Genomic DNA, 19,220 nt, shown 5'->3' on the forward strand with positions numbered 1-19,220 from the left:
CGTGAAATATTTTCTGGAGCTTTCCAGAAAGAAAACAAAGAAGGTGGTGAAAACTGTGCAGAGCTGGAGGAGCTGCTGATTCCACAAGCAATAATAATAATAATAATAATACCAGAGCTGTCAGGGCATTCATTAAGTGAGCTCAAGTCAAACCCCAGTCTTTAGCTGCAAACTGTTCAACATCTCGGTAAATACGGGCTTTCACATTCTTGCACAGAATTTAATAAGATTACAGCAGATATCACTCTCATGTCTGTACGCCAAATACAGTATAAAGCTTAATCTGGTTAATTTATCATAGCACAAAGACACGAAACGGGAGGAATCAGCCCTGAAAATACAAAAACCTGCTTCCAGCATCTGTGAACCTGTAAATCTGATGTTATACGATGTGTTTGTTTCATCTGTGCAGAAGCACATGTGTGTAAAAGTGACATGTTGTGGTTTTAAAGGGTGTTGTGTGCCAGATTATTTCAAGGTTAATTGTGTTTACTCTGGGCAAAGCCAGTAGTTTCCCTGTGTTTCCTGTCTTTGTGCTAAGATACAAAAACCAGCTGTTGACTGTAGAATTAGTGTGGAGACGTGACATCAGTGTTCACATGTACAGTGACTCGTGACAAGAGAGAAATATCCCATTTCCCAAAATGTCCACAAATGCAATAAGATATCGGTCCTTCAAGCAGCACATCTGAATACAGATCATTAAAAAGACAGATGTTTGAAATATACTGTTGCATAAGCAGGCCTGTAATAATGAAAGATTCAATACTGACTCATGTTCAGATTAAATGTTCACCTAAAATGTTATTTTCTTAGGTTTTTCTACATTTAAAATAACATTATATGTATGTAATTGTGATACTGTGATATTTATCCTAATTCTTTAATAATTAATTTATAGTTATTCCAATCTTAGCAGTGCATGTTCATCAGAAAAGCAGGGAATTACTAATGTGCTATTCAAACATGCATCACACAGGGAAAGAAATAAAAAACTGAGGCGTGAATGAACCTGGAGGAGTTTGTAGGAAGTCGTCCTCAACTTTCACGCAGCTTTTCTTCTTTACTGCTGTCGAAGTTGGGGGGAAGGGAAAGAAGTGGGAGGAGGGAGAGAGAGAGAGAGAGAAAGGACGACGTCAGATGGTAAAAAGTGGGATGGCTTTGTTTGAAGGAAAGAGAAGAGTCCCGAAGAAAAGAGAGTCAGTGAATGAGCTGCTCCGGACCCAGAGTCAGCATCCGAGAGGAGGGAGCGTCTGTCCATGAAGAGCGTCTGCAGAAAGCTGCACACTTTCCGACTGGTGGTATGTACAAGATAACTCAACAAGCGCACACAGTGCTGCTTTATTTTATTTTATTTTATTTTTGGCACTGATTTTACACACGTCCTGATTCCTGCCGCTAAACGTGACGTTCATGAAACTGTCGAGCGTCTAATTCCATATCCTGCTTTATTGGCAGCTGCTTTTTGTGAAGTGGTTCGAGTTTGCATGCTGAATCTGAACTGATGAGTGAGATCTGGCTTCAGGTACAACATCTGGTAGCAGATGGGACGTGACAGCCCTGCTGTAGAAGTCACCTCTGCTTATTCCACTGCACTTTCTTCTTTTTTATATAGTTTCATTTTTATGGTCTCAATCTGTCTTTAACACACATGTTGTCCACATCACGCCACAGTCTCCCCTATCTCATCTCCTTCCACCACAACCCCACGTCCTTGAAGTGCAGGGAGGACGTCCTGCCTGTGTGAGAGCCACCCATGGAGCTGTGTGAGGGGAAGCAGCTCTACAGCACAAGCTAAACAAAATGTGCAGTGTTTATTCTCACAGAGTTCAAGGACAGACTAAAAGTAAGGAAGGCCGAGGCTAGGCCATCACCTTTGTCTTTACAGATGAATCAACGACCCTAAAACATTTACACTGTTGTTAATCCGCGCAGCTTGTGTCCAGCGATTTATTTTATGATGCAGTTGATGTGAAAACCTGACTGCTTTCCACCGGGAACAAGTGCAAACACGTTACATGTCGTTAGATGGAGAAACTGGTTGGAATTTTTACAGTGTTAAAAAATGAAGTTGTGATGTTTTTAGCAAATAAATGTTGTTTGAATGTGTTTGGGTTTATACTAGACAGCAGAGCAATTACTCTTCCTCTTCTGTGATTAACTTTAGAACAGCAGAAAGGGCTGAGTTCACTGATTTATGATTAGAACAAATAGTTTCGTAAACCTTACCCTGTTGCTGCGTACTATATAACGTTTGCCAGCTTTTTCGTGCACTCTTTACTCTCTACGAATCCACTATCTTACTCTGAATTCAATGTGAAACGCGCTAAAATCAAATCTATCCCCTTTGGGTATTCTGATGTGTAAAAGCTGAGGCGGCCATCACACAGCTGGAACCCTTTTCACGGTCTAAGCAGTACTTTCCATGACAAGTAAAGTGACCGTTTAATTAAAAAATGTAAAAAGCAAGACAGTTCAGACTGTTTTGTCATCCTAATTGTTTTATTTGTGGTTTTCTGTTCACTTATACATCATACATCAGTGGATGTGACAACAAGAAGATTCTGTACCTGCTCACAGCTATTATGACTCTGTGGTTTCAGATTGTGGACAAAATGTTTGTCATGATGGATCCCATCCTTGAAATGTCGAGGGACAGTGGTGAGTCAAGAAGAAAGGAAGAGTTTGTGAGTTCATCCATCATCTTTTTTAGAAACAAACAAAGAGGTGAACAAGAGACGAGGGAGTAAAGAGAGGACACGTCAGGCTTGTCATGGGCTAAGTAAAATGCGAGGGTCACTGAGAGGCTTTGTGTGCCAGAAACTGTGGGGGCCACTACAAAGTCAGTGTTGGAGGGAGTGAGGGGCCCCGGGATGTTGCACGGATTGAATAGGTTTGGGGCCACAATCGCCCGTCTTTTAAAAAGTGACGGAGTGCGGTCTAGGCTCAACGATGGTATGTCTTTGAGAGCTACAGAGTGAGTGAGGGAGCCGGTGTCAGCACGTCTTTGTGCAGACTTGATTGAGCTGAGTTGCACCAGATGAAGAGAGATGATTTTATTCAGGCGTTTTGGCACACACACACACACACACACACACACACACACACACACACACACACACACACACACACACACACACACACACACTCAAAAACGAGCTTGGCTGATACTTTTCTCTGGGGAAGTCATGCGTTTTGATGCAATTATAGTCTGGATCAGTGAGCACAGGCTGGCACCTTTCACAGAGTATGAGTGTGTTGTTGTTTTGGTGTTTGTGCGTCAGTAAAGTGGGCTGTATTGTTTTGGCACACAGTTCGAAGTTTCCTCGCTGTTGACTTGTTGTTTACATTATGGGGCCTCTTTTTGTCATTGAAACCATGGGCCTCCCTGGTTGTATTTGCAAGCTGAAACTGCTGGTATTTCTTCAGTCTTTGTGCACAAGTAGATAATATTTAATGCATTTATACTGATTGAAAGGTTTTATAGTGTTTATTGTGGGTCTGTACATAATAAATCTAATAAAACCGGAGCACTGTAATGCATTTGATGGAAGCCATCACTCACTGGTTGACGTTTTATGAGACACAAGTTGTGGTAAATACCTATCCATGGGAAACATTTGCAACTCTTTCATTTGTTGTTTATGGAGGACTAAAAAAGCAGTGGCTCACATGGTTATGGTTAGCAAAAAAAAGTTATTGAAGAGACCAGCTCCGGTTGTGTCATAATATCTGAGGAGATTCATGCAAACCAACAAAAACTGAACTCTTTGGTGTTTTGTGGGATGTTTTTTTCATGACCTCTCCTCTGTCTCTGTGTTTTGTATGAATCATGCAGGTGGCTCCCTGAGGCTAAAAGCTTAGGTGTGACAATCAAAGGAGGATATAATGTAGAAATAATTAGTGTTGCATGTAAGTTCTCTCATCCCTTTTTGTCTGAAACACTTTGTTGTTTCTACACCTCTGATGGTGGACATGGTTTGAGTTTCCCAAGTTCCCAAATCTGTCTTTGAGACTGCTGGGGGCAATGAAAGCTTTGTGTTGATCTATTGTTGTTGAGCAGAAATAAATGAGCTGTGATGAAAGTTTACGAGTCAGCACTGGAGGGCGTGGGTGTCACAACTGCGGCTGATGTTATAACTTATCTGCTGTTACACCATCCGCTATTATGCCACAGGCTGCGAGACTGAAGCCTCTCCATATAAATTAAGAGGAAGTTGCCTGGGAAATTGAGACCTGAGGGTGTGATCTTTTTCCATTTTGTTGTTGGCGTATGTTTAGTATCTGTACTACATTGCTCAGTTCTCCGTCACTTCACCTTGAGCTCAGCTGCTTGCATTCTTTCATAAAGGAGGGATATGTTTGGTCCTGCCCAGCTCTGACAAGTACCAAACTCGTTTCACATCTCTCCTGACGCTTGGAGATGCAGACGGGGATTGAGCCCTCGTCAGTGGCCTGCGATTCCCCCCATTGTCCACATCTTGTCTGAGTAGCTGTGTAGCCCTGAAAATGGTGAAATAGCCTCTCATGTGGTTTTGGTTTGAGGGCCTTCCTCCTGGCTGGTCCAGATGCATGACCAGACCAGACCAAGCGCAGCAGCTTAGGGAACACATTGCCTTGCTTTGAGGTTTCTGGTTCAGGATCAATGAGCAGCAAATAGAGTCCACCCAGCCCAGATCAACTGGTGGGTGATCCACCAAGTAGGTGGGTGATCCACCAGCTCATATGCCCATTGCAATGAAGCTTTTCCATTATCTCACAAGTTTTAATTCATGTCCATGAATGGAATTGTTTTTATTTTGCTAACTCTGAACAGCTGTGTCTAACCTCTGCTTTAAAACAATCTGGCCCAACTGTGCTTTAGATCTCTCAACCACCCACCTTCAGTTCTTATTTTACTCTCACCCTCCAGAACTGTCTGCAGAGTCCAGCAATCATTACCTCAGCACCTTGGCATGCTACCAGCGCCATTGCTGATATCTCAGACCAATTACTGTAGATGTACTACCCTAACGTCCAACCCGCTGACCCACATACGCCTTGAATCCACTGCATTGTCTGGGGCTTTGACTTGAACTGATGTTATGCTTCATTAGTTGAAGTTTTATTGAGCATACAGGCTGCTTGGCCAAGAGTTTCCACAGCCAGAGTTGTAGTCCACATGGCTGGCCGTCGTCCCACGGATTGTATGTTTTGTAAATTCCATGAACAAAAGTCTCATGGCAGCAACAGGACTGTTCATATTGGCTTGCTGAATGAAGGATTGGAAAACCGAGTGTAAGTTGGCTTGTAACCCTCACTACATGCTTATAATGTTGCGTGGCAGGCTTGGTTTCTGTCAGGACAGGAGAGCAGTATGAGAACAAGCAGGTCCCGATCCGATGCAGAACCACATTACTGCTGATCAGCTTTCATCTTGTAGCATATCTGCTGTACCATCAGTCAACCTCAGCATCCTGGAGTCATGAAAGAAGCATAAGACAACATGATCTGTCAGTTTTGGTGATGATACATATCTATGACTGTGATTGTAGAGACACATGGAGATCTGCAGGAACAAAGATCTGACAGTTTGAAGATAAATATCTATCAAAAGCAACAGGGAGACGGAGACCTCTCACCCACAGCGTCTCGGAGACCGGGTTATGTATAAGTCATAATTCTGAGAGTCTGATGTGCGGTGAATGGTACAATTCTCCTTCCTCAGCACACACACATAAACACACAGAAAATCTTGACTTTACCTAGGAAGTACTATTCAAGCCCTTTCCCAGCCGTCTGTTGAACAGCCAGCAAACAAGCGGAAAATATTAATCTGTTTCAGGATGTAGTGACCTTTCTGCTCGTGGAATGACACCGCAGCACGCAGACTCACATGCACACACACACAGGCAGTACACAGTATACACTGTTGTACATGCAAAGACATATTAGATCTATACATGGGAGTTACTTTGGGTGTTGTAGTTGTTATCAACAAAAAGTCTGTGCAGAAGATTGAACTGTGCTCTACCCGTATGAATACATTAACCAAAAGAGAGTGTGTGAACCTTAGTAGATACTTCCTCTATATGTGTTGCTCTTTTCTTTGGGGAAAAAAACCCTTCAAATGTTCATCCACCTCTGAGCACAGTCAGACTGCAGAGAGCCACGACAAGGTATGACTGAGAAGATTTCCTGTAAGAACTGGGGTAGATCACACAAGGTGCCTGCCGAGCGCCTCAACAAGGTATGTTTAGGCTCCATCCCTGTAGTTTAGAGTCAGAGCTGCTAATTTGTGCATAGTGTAGTCTTAACAGACAGCACCGTGCCCAGTCTGGATGGACTATAATCAGCTGAAGAGAGGCGACTCCACAGAGAAACTAAAACTATAGCTTGGGTGGTTGAACACATAAACCGTGCAAACAAACATGCACACATCCAGTGTATACATGTTGAGTGCACACTTGAAAGATCCACATTTACACGGACATTTTATTTTATTCAAAGCACACACCCATTTAAAACCCTACAATATACTTCTGTTTTGTAATGGTTGCTATAAATAGTACTAAAGCTGTGCTATTGTGTGAAACCATTGTAACTACTGCAGAATGGAAACTGCGATAACAACAAGGAGAACCATGATTTGTGAGGAAACCTGGAATAAACGCAAGGACTGAAATAGAATAGGACACTCTCCAAACTGTCCTCAACCATATAAACACACTTCAAATGTCAGATTATAATATATTCTGTCTGTTCCTTGTAACTATGGTTGATGGAGTCCAAACATATTCTTTCAGACATTCATACTTTCAGAAACGTGTGTGACAGTTTAGATAGAAAGACGACAGCGTGACGGATCATCCTCACAATTCATGACTGTGCCTTAGAGACTGCTAGACACTGGTGCTTCCTGTTTGCTTCCTGTTTATTTCTACCATTTCCCTTTTGGCTGATAAATAGTGACGTTGCTCTGGCTTCTTTGTGATGTTGTTAAAACTTCACTCAGCTCAGTTGTTTTTGAAATGCGTTCAGTTTATCTTCAAACTGGGTAATTATACAGTACTTCGACAGTGTATTTTGGCTGAGGGTTCATGTAATCTCTAATTAAGAAGCAATATTGTACAATGAGAGTAAAACACAATTTAAATGGAGACTCAAGCTGAAGCTAAATGAATGAGATGAGATGTATTTGAACGTTACAGATACAGTAAGTGTCACTCAAGATAAAAAAAGAATCAAACAAAGTTCCTTTTATGCACCAAACTGCAGCAGAAAAAATGAAAACTTGCACTGCAAACATGACTGAATCCTGCTGAAGTGGATCATACCTGCATCCAAACAGTTTCATATCTCATACCTGTTCTCCAGAGGATGTCATGCCTGTGACTCTGTTATATTGACTAAGCTCTGGCTTTCAGTCGACCCAACTTTGGATGATTCAGTCTGCCTTTTTAGCTGCATGAGATCTTTTGTGGCCTGACATATCACATCGTATCATATCGTATCAGCCAATATAGTGCATCAGTGTTCACCCCTTACAGATGTGGTGAGTTGATTTACTGTCCTAAATGGAGGCTGAAGGGGAGGTTATGTGTAACGTAATACCACAGTTATTTCCCTCGGGGTATCAGTGTGATTTACAATTCTTAATGAGTGTTTTTGTGCTGAACATTTCATCACCAACAATGGGACACATTTAGAAGAATTAGAGCAATAACGCAATGAGAGCAGTCCACTCTTTTCAGTTTAACTAGCCTCCCTTCCACTTTATGACAGTTGTGAATCTATTAGACAGTGGGAAAGCCTGATTTATAGTTCAGGCTCATAACGGCTACAGATTGGAGCCACTTTTCCTAAATTACAAAAACCTCTCATGTAAGTTGTGCAAAAGGCAGCTCGTTTGTGTCCCCTGTGTTAATGGATCCCCTCCTTTGTGCCTATACTTTAGTCCATTGGAGGCAGATGAGATTTTGTGAATAGTGCCCACAGAACTACATTGCTTTGGATAATAATCAAACTTGAATGTCAACAGTTTGAATTGAATTGACTTCAAGTATATGTTTAATACTAGAAATTGCTGCCCACATATCTGATTTGTTCTGTAGATCTGGCGTTGTGCTCACTGATCATTGTTTTCCCCAACTAAGAGAAGAAATCAACCAACCACAGCTGCATATAGGATGGAGGAATCATATTCTTACGCCAAAGCCAGGAAAATAGTACATTTATAATAATTATTTCTTGTAATTTAGGTGAATAGACTCTTTAAACTTCTCAAAATCATCTTTGTGATTCAGTCAATACGCCATATTTAATGCCACATTTTTTCCTGTGTGTATCATAATGCTGGATCACGACATCAGAAGGTCTGTGAGAAGCAGCCAACGGGACCACGGATGAGCTAAGTCATAACATAGCAACATGATTGAGAGGATGTCTCTCAAAATATCATCTGTTATAAGTTACAGCTTATTTGTAATCAAGTTGTTGAATAAAGAACTAAGAGATTTTTCTTTTTTTGCTGCAGCATCAAAATGCGACAATAAATCCAAAAGAATTACTGCACTTATTCAAAGTGTAACCTAAACGGGGGAACTGTATGACAGAGCTCTGGTTGATGTCGTGTGTGTGCTTGCCGCTGCACTCAGGATCTGGCATGTGCTTTACTGTCAAACGTGGCATGCTGTAACAGAGCTCTGTGCTGATCTGTGTTGACAGGTGCTCAGGGGCAAAACACACACACACACAAGGATCCTGTCATTTTGCAGTTAAACGCACAAAGGCCCAGTAATTGTGAGGAAAACGTCGACTCTGTTTTCTGTCCTTCTGTGTTTGTGTGTGATTCATCGTGAATGTTCCAGCAGACATCTGGAAGTGTTGCTCACAGTGCACTCATAGCTGGATGACGGTGAGTACGAAGCGGCACTTTATAGAGAGGTCATGGATGAGGATGGGTCTGATTTGAGGACAGTGGTACAAATTGGACATCCTGTGGGACATCCAATAAACAAAAGGGAGTTGGTGATTCACAGTGGATGGGAAATGAGTTACTGTTCAGCTTACTGTTCGTCTGTTTTCTAAACTTTTCCCCTTGGACACGTCAGTTACTCCCACTTTTTGTGTAAACACAAGTGTGTATGTGTGTGTCTCTGACCATCATGTGTCTCTGTGTCTGTAGGCGTGGCTTCTTAGATGGTACCATGGCTGAGGGAAGCTGCTTTGGTGCCTTGTAGCTGTTTGCGATGACCAGCGCTGGACCTGACCTCAAAGAGGAAGAGGGGGAAGTAAAGAAGAAAGAACTGTGAGAGGAGGGAAAACATCTGCTCACAGACGATAAGATCAGTAACCCACGTGGATCTGAACGAGGACCCTTCTGGACTTTTCTCTTTGTAAGGAAAGGAATTGAAATATTTCAGTTCGAAGCTTTAAAAGATTTACATTTTTTAAATTATTGCTGTTACCACCTCTGAAAGCGCCATGTGTCATGTCATTGTAACATGCCGCTCCATGCTCTGGACACTGCTCAGTATTATAGTGGCCTTTGCTGAGCTCATCGCCTTCATGAGCCCCGATTGGTTACTGGGGTTCCCTCGGTCAGACTCCAGCGTGAGTGAGCCTGTAGTGGACTCTGTGGAGTACCGACCGTCTCTTGGCCTCTACAGCCGCTGCCTCCGTGTTGGGAGCCAGGGACTAGGGGTCAGCTGTGGGCCCTACGCTGGGACATTCTCTGAAGTGGCCAGCGGCTTCTGGCAGGCTGCAATGTTGTTTCTGGCAGCAGGTACATTAGTGCTGGGGTGCGTGGCCTGTATCTCCATCTTCAGCTTGTGTTTTCAGAGCATCCTGAAGAAGAGCATATTCAACATCTGTGGACTGCTCCAGGCAATCGCAGGTGAGACATCGGTCACTGTATGTGTGTTATTCCAGACACTGAATGCCTGTCTCCATCTAGATAACGGGTGGTTGACTGTGAAAACACTAAGGAGATAAGACCCAGACTAGAGTCAAGAAGTCTGCTAAGTTTTATTTTTCATAACTCTGAGTTGACAGGTTGATGCACTGTCATACTTTTCCTAGTTGGAGACTGATTTTCATGGTGCGTTATTACTGTAGGAGTGGTGAACTGGGGTCTTTCTTCTTATCACCAATCAAATGGGTGTCAGCTGCAGAGTAGATGCATTCTTCACCGGCGCTGAGTCACCATGTTCCCAGCTGCGCTCTCATGTGTTTGTGCTTTCAGTTCCAATGTTTACATGTATGTGACTAAACCTCTTACTGTCCGTGCAGGGCTGCTGCTGATGGTGGGCCTCATGCTGTACCCTGCTGGTTGGGGTTCGGAGAAAGTGATCACCTACTGCGGTCAGGAGGCCTCGCCCTTCAGACCAGCTCAGTGCTCGCTCGGCTGGGCGTTCTACGCGGCGATAGGAGGAACCCTCACAACGTTCCTGTGTGCTGTTTTGTCTGCACAGGCTGAGATTGCCACCTCCAGCGACAAAGTTCAGGAGGAGATAGAGGAAGGGAAGAGTCTGATCTGCCTACTCTGAGCCGTCAGAAACCTTCGGAAATCATCCTCTGTGTAATTTCTCTCATAAGGACACCTCTTCATCTCAGTGGAGGGGGTGCAGACTAGAGTTCTCTTAGTGCTTGTCTTCACGATAGACTGAATAACATCTGCCTTTTAGCTGAAAACATAGAAGCATTGATAACAGCTTTTTAAATAGTTTTCTTCTGAAACTTCTGCTGAAGCTTTTCTGGTGATACTGAGAGTGTATTATCCTTTTCTACAACTTCAGGTTGAACCGGTGCAAAGGCTTGGGCACAGCAGCTGGAAAGATGATACCAGCACAGTTATCCAGTGTTTTTGACCAACATACTGTTTACTCTTGTAGTAATTCTTGCCTTAAACAAGCCACTGTACTGGAGTAGCAGGTGTTTAGTTAAGGATATTGGTAGGGAATGAGTTAGTGTTATTGTGGATAAGTTAAACAGGTATGTACCATCATCATAACACCTGCAGACTTTAACAAACCACTGAATGTTTTGAGGATGTGCACACTGATACACTTAACAATGTTGTGTGTTTGTGCGTGTGTGTGTGTGAGAGAGGGAGAATTATAAGCTGAGGTTTCTAAATGTTCATATGCTCTGATTGTGTGGCACAGCAGGACAGTAAGACTGTAGCTAACTTCAAACTTGCCACTTAAGGGATAGTTCACGTCAAAGGGAGTTCCGCCTGTTAAACAGAGTATTTGTGGGTCTGTTGCAGCTTAATAACTGGTGGAGTGTGTGCAGAGACTTGCCATATTTCCCCTTGTTGAGCTTTCACGACGAGGATGTGCTCACGGTGAGATGAAGCAGGCTGCAACAAAACATAATGATATGCAGCGAGGCACACAGGCAAGACAGAAACGGATCATCATCCCATTTCCACATAGCACCTGACATTGCGTTTTGCACTTGGACATTGATTAATTTCACATCGCAGCACACCGTATTTTTATTCGCTTCGTTTTCATTCATGTCCAGCCACACTCTACAAGTCACTGTAAATGTAATACGATTCCTGTAATGCTGTGCTTTTACTCATTTTAGATGAGATGTGCAATAATTCAACTAGCGTGTTTGCTGTGAGAATGAGTCAGATCCGTGTCAACTCACGACATGGATTTGTACCAAAAAGCATTTGTAGTCTTGTCTGTGCTCAAATTAATATGCTGTCTGCTGCTTTTGTTACATTAACAAAAAGTAACAGCATCTGTGGCTCATTGTATGAGGCTGCATGTACGAGAGGTTGATACTGTGTATGAGGGGATATAGTCTGTATTTTGTACTCAAATAAATAGTCTTTAGTAAAATTAAGTGATATGTGTAATTATGCAATTTGATTTCTTTCCTGGTAAATCCCAGTTTCCTCCTGGCAGCAACACTGACACCTAGAGTTGGAAGGTCGACAGGACAAACAGGGACTTACGCCAGACTGTGGTTTGGTTTTCTAAAATAATTCCACAAGTTTTTCTTTCAAATTTTATTTCATGTTAATACCATAAATATACAAAACTCAAACTATTTCACATGCGATAAAGGCCAGACAAGAGTGCATTACATTTCTTTTTACACATGATTGATAATGGGGATCAAATTTTCAACTTTACAAAATATACAAGTGTCCCTTTTGAATGAGTTTCTTCTCGGATTTAGTGAAATCACATGGTCACAGGTCAAAAAACACTTTTTGTGTCAGCAAACGTCAAACATTCTGTACTGCAGACCATCTCGCCAAATACAATGAAAAGTTACCCACTGTGGCATGGCTTCATAGAACAGCTTTAAACTACAGATACTTGGGAATTGCAGGTGTTTGTGGTAAAGAAAAGTTGTGTAATGTAAAGTAAAACTTGGCAAGGGGACACATCACAAAGCAAGATTTAAAAACAAATCTATACGGACATTTGGTAGATTTCTCACAGCTTTTTAGGATACAGAATAACACTTGAGGGATAGTTTTTTCCCCTTTCATATCAGTCATACACACATCCTCACCCACACAAATACTCCTCTTGCACGGTCAAGTTGCGAAGTCAGTGAACAGTTTTTTTTTTTTTAAATCAATCTAGCCGATGCTATGATCACGTCTTTACAAAACTGCACAAACATAATACATAACGTAAAAATCAAAACCAAATAAAACTGAAGTGAAAACAACTTTTAAATTACGCCATAAATAAAATACATGTTCTTTTTTTGCCCTAAGATCAAAGTAAAACAGGAAATGTGCAATGAATTTTAAACAATTTCCAAACAAAAAGAATACTGACAAGATGTAGGCTAATTGTTTCCAGACAGATTACTGTTCTCCCATTTGTTAAAACGCGCACGAGTATTAAATCCACTATAATGTACAGTCCATAAATGTGTAAAAATGACAGTACTCAGTCATCAGTTATCTCTCATCCATCTTCAGACATTCACCATCACTATGTTCGTTGTCAAAGCAAAACACAAATGTAACTCGCATCCGTATTTCACTTCAGCATCGGTAGTGTGTACGACTTAGTGCTGAATAACACTTATCACTGTATACATAAATTAATGTATCTTAATGGCATCGCTCAATGTGCATCAAGTCCAATTCTCTCTTATGTCAATGTTCATTTTGGCTGTGAAATGTCAGTAATTGAGTCATGACAGAAGAAAATCAGTGGACTAAAATTACTAGCTTGTGTATGCAGGTTAATCTGAAGAAATATCATCATTTTATCATGATATGTGTGCAAACATGAGTCACTATTCAGTTCTTCTTAGGTGGATTATTTGTTCTTTTCATCGAGAAACAGCAAGAGGATGCGACCAAGCAGCTCTCAGATTCACAGCAGCGTTAGTTTTTAAACCAAGAGTCGAGGGCTACAACAACACACAGTAGTCTGTTAATGTCAAACACGTGTTAAATGAAAATATGATGAATTTCAAGGTTTTCCGCTTTTGGTGCAACAGTCTATGAAAGCATCTTATGAAACATCTATTAGGTTTGTGGTGAGAAATGGCAAACTACTGATCTGGGTGTTCAGTGCATCTTTAAAAATAGATCCGATCACCATCAATCAGTCAAACAGCCACCAAGACATGCAACAACGTTCACAGAAACCAAAGGGGAAGTGAACAGGCAGCCATTCATCTGAACCAGCAACCCCTGTAGCCACAGACGCAGCTAACTGGATAGAATAACTTCTACCTTGAGTGTGCTAAACATGCATGCTGTCAAATTTTAGTAAACCACACAGATGCCAATCAAGCCTCTTTTGCCAATAAAAGTAGAACAGGGTGGGAATAATTGTTAATAGACAGGTGGCAGGTTCTTCAGTCAGAACGTACATACATACATATTCCTATTTATATGAATCAAGTTTTACTATAATGAGACTATTTTGTCTCAGAATAGAAGCGCCGATATATGACAAGGTACGATTTACCTTTCAGATCTCAATGATCAAGCATTGGATTATGAAAACTAAGAAAAACAAGTGATAGCCACAATTTCCTTAACGTGAGGTACACATTCACACACAGGGTCGGCCATTCACAAACACACACACACTGCACCTTATGTATGTTACCAAGAAAACAGAACTACTTCATGTGCAAAATGCCGTGATCAGTTTATCACTTCTCATGACTCTATGCTGTATTAACCAGGCAGCAAGCGGTTTGGCGGCGGCGATCATCATCATTAAAAAAATAAGGTATGCTGCGACCTCTACCTGGCCTAGGATCACCTCAAGGGGACAGAAGAACAGGGAAAGCAAAGGAGTGAGGTTGCATGTGAGATGATATCCCACACAGTCAGAACACATCTTGAGTCACTCGGAGGATGTTTCAAGAGATGTGAGCAGTCACCTGACTGAAAAGCAGACAGGGTGGATGTGTGAGAGTTGTTACTGATACATGAGTTCAAGTGGAGATGGACAGCTCTGGTCACTCATCAAGTAGAGTTTGCAGGGCTGTGGTAGCATTGCAATACTCGTACATAAATGCAAGTTTATCTGACAACCAGTTGGGTCAGAATTGTCCATCTCCATCTTTTCAGTGAGTGTGTGTGTGTGTGTGTGTGTGTGTGTCTGTATACAGTTGTATGTGTGCATGTACATGTGGGTCAGTTTATGGATGAGCTTTGAAGGCCCCACGAGCAGCACTGGATGCAGCATTAGTTGCAGCGTTGGCAGCTGCAGTCTGGACGGTCTTGTTAGACATGACTCCTGTTGCAAACTCCTGCTGAGCCTTCTCAAAACTAGCACCAGTGGTACGATACAGTGCGTGTACCTGCAAAGAGTGGAAGAGAAAAGTCAGCTGGAATGAAGTAATGTGATTTAAAACTATCACAACTATGAGAACTGGCGTCATATGACTCACTGTCACTATTTGTATTAGTCAGATTGCATTTATCCACAAAAAAATATGAATTAATCTAAATTAAAGTGATTGTGTTACCTTTTTAAACATAATGAGCGAGCCCACAGACAGTGCTGTGAATAGGGCTGCAATCAGCAACATGATAATGCCCACTGGGATACTGGTGTTCAGACCAGTTAGAGCTGCGATCCAACCACTGGCAGAACAGAGCAATGTCAATGTGAGTGTATTTCAGTACATGCTGACAGAGACACAGCCTCAGCAAAAGTATCAAACGCTCACCATGTTCCCCAGCCAGTTATACCGATAGTTTGCAGAACGTGAACTCCAAACTGACAGATATAGACGAAGAAGAAGACAAAGAAGCGAAATGAACTGTCGCTCCTGTTGTGGAGACAGAGAACAAAGAAATGAGAGAGAGCACTTCACACACCACCCTGTCACCAACTCATCCTCCATTAAACACTAACTATTCTTGAGCTCCTTCAGTCTGTCTTTATCCATGTATTTCTATTGTATTTAAGGATAATGAGCTTTAACAAAGTTGATCCACCTTCCACCAAGACAAGCTGGCTTTTGCCTAATCAGTTCAAACTAGTTGTCCACAGAGATGTGTTGCTTGTGATGTGTGCATTTCTCTACAGCTGCAGACAGTAGTGTATTCTCTATGTACCTGCTTACCTGAAAGCCCCGTACAGCGGTCTGTACCAGCAGACGAATGAACAGGGGGTAAACAGCAGAAACCAGAGCATGGCCAGACCGAAATCTACACCACGAGTTGTGTCCACACAGAACCAGGCAAGGCAGCCAAACATGTTCACAAAGAGTGTGCCTGCATGAACTGGTGGAGAAACAACAAAATGAAAACCACAATGCTGCTAGCACTTGCAAAACTCTGAGAGGTGTGCTTGACTGCACAAGATGTCAGCTTAAATAAATAATGAAATAAAAGCTGTCCAGCACAGCCATCAAAGTGCTCTGGCCTGTTTACAAGTATTTCTGCTTGTTTGCTGCCAACAAAATGGAGAACTTTAATGCTTCTTTAGCAAGGGAACACAGTAAACTACAATATATGCTCAGCAAAATAAATAATGTCCATTTAACAAATAACAAAAAAGTGTGTTGAACAACAAACACATATTCTCTGATGAATCTGAAAGGAGCAACTGGTTGCTCTTGCAAATAAAAAATGTGCATTCATCTTATAAATCAACATCTAGGAGGCTTGTGAGAGAATTTAAACATCTTAAAATTATAATATCAGATGATCTACTTACACATCCACAGGTTGTACATGATCTTGACGGTCTTTTGAAACTCTATAGGAATGTCCACTGCGATGTCGTGGTAGAAACAAGGGCCAACAGGGAAATTCTCTGGCAGTGGAGGCCAGTTGTTCTTACGCCCTATGTGAACAAAGGAGACAGTGAATGACTTGCTATGTACAGTTTGACAGTTGGCAACCAAAACTGAAAAACTAGAAGGCATACTTAGGTCCAGTGAGTATTTGAGAAACAAAACAAAACCAGAACTACTCTATATTTGTGATTCTGATGGTAGAATGCCTCAGATGTATTTCATGACATGTTAAATGAAGAGTAGCTGGTAACTTTAATATTTATAACTGAATATGAGTTCTGGGTGTAATCTGGGTGCGTCATATCTGATTATGTTTTGACATAATTCCTTTTGGAAGATAAGGTTTGGTCTCAGACAGCCGTTTGTCTGAAGGAAAAGTTAAGCTTCATATTTTTGCTGGACATTGTACAACCGTCTTTCAATAAAAAAAACTGAATATATATTACAGATTGGACGAGACCCAGGTTTTCTGACTGAATCTTACTGTCAATTCCAATTGTCTGTCTTTACCTTTAGGTAAAAATTGTTCACAGTACAGTTGTGTTGTAGTGTAATCAATAAGCTGAGCAGTTTATGCCAGAAAAAAATTGTGCTGTCCCAAGTGTACCTTGATCATGCTGTGTTTTCATCTACTTTGGACTTTAGACTGCTAACTGCTGTCATGAATCTAGTTTTGATTGGTAAAGAATGATGGACTGGCTGACCTGTGGCTCCATGAGACTGTAACTCTCTCTCCCGACGATCAAGCTCTGCTGCTTTTTTCTCCAGCTCCTCCTGCCTTCTCAACAACTCAGCTTGAGCACGCGCTTGGTCCTAACACAGACAAAGAAACACACTAAGATCCACCGCCTAACATCTGACAGGCATTTATTTTGAAATTCAGTAAGGTAAGTAATGAAGGTATGTTTCCACTCAGGTAAGCTTGGGTGTGTTACTTTAATAAGGGAAAAGTTGGTTATTATTAGAAAAGCAATCAGCTACTTTTGTTCATCCACGTGTTTTCTACAGTTATTACTAAAGTAGGTTTTAAAGGGAAAGCTACAAGAGGAAAGAACTTTAGATAAATTCACTCTATTCAAGACAGTGACATCAAATGGTACAGGAAACACCAGATGATGACAGTACCTCACTACGCCGCTGCTGGGTCATCAGATAAAAGAAGAGTAAATGAAGGACAAGAGGAAATGTGAACCAGAAGCAAAGAGCAAAACGTGTTGAGGGCATACACAGTTAACCTACACTGGATAAATACAAGTTAAGCAAAAAGTGATTCAAAGCATCTGAACATGTTTCTGTGTGTAGTACCTGTGTCTGTTGCTGCGAGTAAGCTGGTGGCTCTTCTGTGGGCTTCATGATAGCAGGCTGTGTGTTCTGGGAAGGGGTAGGAGTAGATTTGGGGGCATTTCCAGGGGCTGCCTGTAATCCAGCATAGACCTGGTATGTTAGCATTTGTACAATCAGAAGACAGACTCTGAATCCAAACTTTAATCAGGCCACACTCATATTTTGTCAGCAAAATCCTCTGTGAGTGAGCTGAGCATGACAGAAAGAGGCTGGTGGATAAAATGAGGTCACTGAGTCAGAAACACACAAACACATGCATGTACACATTAATCAATAGTGATGCTAGTTAAGCTGACCGTTCTGGCATCTGTGAAGGGGTTATACTCCTCCAGACCACCAGGAGGGGCAGACCGGGTCACCTGGGTCACCGAAGGATCCTAAAAGTCAAAGAGTGTTTCAGTAAGTAAAAACTACAATCACATTATCTAAAGTGTTTGATGTTGTCAGTGAAATCACCTGCTGCTAGTGAAACTAGCAGACTGATGGGAACCTATGGTCTGTTATTAAAGGTAGGGCAGTTTACAAGTCGAATAGGTTCTGATGAAAACCAGAGACAATTGAAATATACTATTAAGATAAATAAACAGTGATTGTTGCATCCTTCTGGCATCCAAAGGAAAAAACAAAACAAGTAAAAACATTAGTTGTGGTGGTACACGGTGTTCAGTGTTAGTTAATTTAGCTGTCAAGATTCACTATGGGCGTACTGCGTTAAATTAATGCACATGTTGCTAAATGTAAACCACTGTGTCAACATACATCTTTATTACGAGAAATAATCTCCCAAGCCTTAGTCCCAGCGGAATCTGGAAACAGCTGTAGACACACAATATGTCTAATTGATGCTAAACACCCAGTTCACTGTTAAGGAGCCAGTAAATGTTTACTGACGGTGGGCTGAGCTGACCAGTTAGCATCGTTATGTCTTTGTCCTTAGCAGGTATAAACGTTATTTTACCAGGGGAAAAAAAACAAATGCTTCTCATTCTCAACTGCTACACAATATTTTGCATCTTTACAAGATTAACTGGCTTATTATGTGCGAGTTATGACATAAATGTTGTAAATGATGACTAGCTCGTTGATGCCTAGCCGCAAACCTCTAGCTAGCTGTCAAGCTAGCCGTTAGCAGGGATGCTAAAATAAGACTGGCCTCAACGGGTGTTAGCTGGCTAACTAGCTAAGTTAGCTACCTGAAAGGGATTGCTGAAGTCCGGGTCTGCAAACGGGTTGCTGTCAAAATCCGACATGATGTAGGCTTTCTGATAACGGTTTTCTGCGTGGAAGAGCTTCCCGAGTCTCCAGGGAAGGTTCAATCCCTCGATTAACCTGCCTCTCTCTCTCCGCCTCCTGCTGATGGAGACCCCAGTGCTGTGCACGTTAGCTGCTAGCAGAAAAATGGCAGGAGGGAGGATGCGTGACAAGAAGCATCCTCTACGTCACCGTCTCCACACCGCGGGAAGCATGACTCCTGGACAGGTACAGGACATGTGAGCACACCTGTGGGCTGTAGGGGTGAATGCCACACCTGCTTTTTGCAGACCTGGTTGCTATAATTGTGTGTAAAACTATATAATAACTCATTCTCGGGTTGTTTTCAGTTGAGACGTGGTCAGGTCAACACAGTA

General features: G+C 41.9%; 2 protein-coding genes across 2 annotated transcripts; one reads left to right on the forward strand and one right to left on the reverse strand.

Moving 5' to 3' along the window:
• Positions 1 to 1,194: 1,194 nt before the first annotated feature.
• LOC113151211 (LHFPL tetraspan subfamily member 2a protein-like) lies at positions 1,195 to 11,844 on the forward strand. The gene is made up of 3 exons (XM_026344116.2): positions 1,195 to 1,301; positions 9,167 to 9,877; positions 10,273 to 11,844. The coding sequence occupies exons 2-3, from the start codon at positions 9,466 to 9,468 to the stop codon at positions 10,527 to 10,529; spliced, it is 669 nt and encodes a 222-aa protein (XP_026199901.1). The 5' UTR covers positions 1,195 to 1,301; positions 9,167 to 9,465; the 3' UTR covers positions 10,530 to 11,844.
• A 164-nt stretch (positions 11,845 to 12,008) lies between these two features.
• LOC113151099 (secretory carrier-associated membrane protein 1-like) lies at positions 12,009 to 18,997 on the reverse strand. The gene is made up of 9 exons (XM_026343930.1): positions 18,786 to 18,997; positions 17,889 to 17,969; positions 17,554 to 17,664; positions 16,953 to 17,061; positions 16,167 to 16,295; positions 15,571 to 15,730; positions 15,172 to 15,273; positions 14,968 to 15,085; positions 12,009 to 14,799 (listed from the first exon to the last, which is right to left on the reverse strand). The coding sequence occupies exons 1-9, from the start codon at positions 18,840 to 18,842 to the stop codon at positions 14,638 to 14,640; spliced, it is 1,029 nt and encodes a 342-aa protein (XP_026199715.1). The 5' UTR covers positions 18,843 to 18,997; the 3' UTR covers positions 12,009 to 14,637.
• Positions 18,998 to 19,220: the final 223 nt, after the last annotated feature.

The sequence above is a fragment of the Anabas testudineus genome, chromosome 9, assembly GCF_900324465.2.
Source record: "Anabas testudineus chromosome 9, fAnaTes1.2, whole genome shotgun sequence".
NCBI lineage: Eukaryota > Metazoa > Chordata > Actinopteri > Anabantiformes > Anabantidae > Anabas > Anabas testudineus.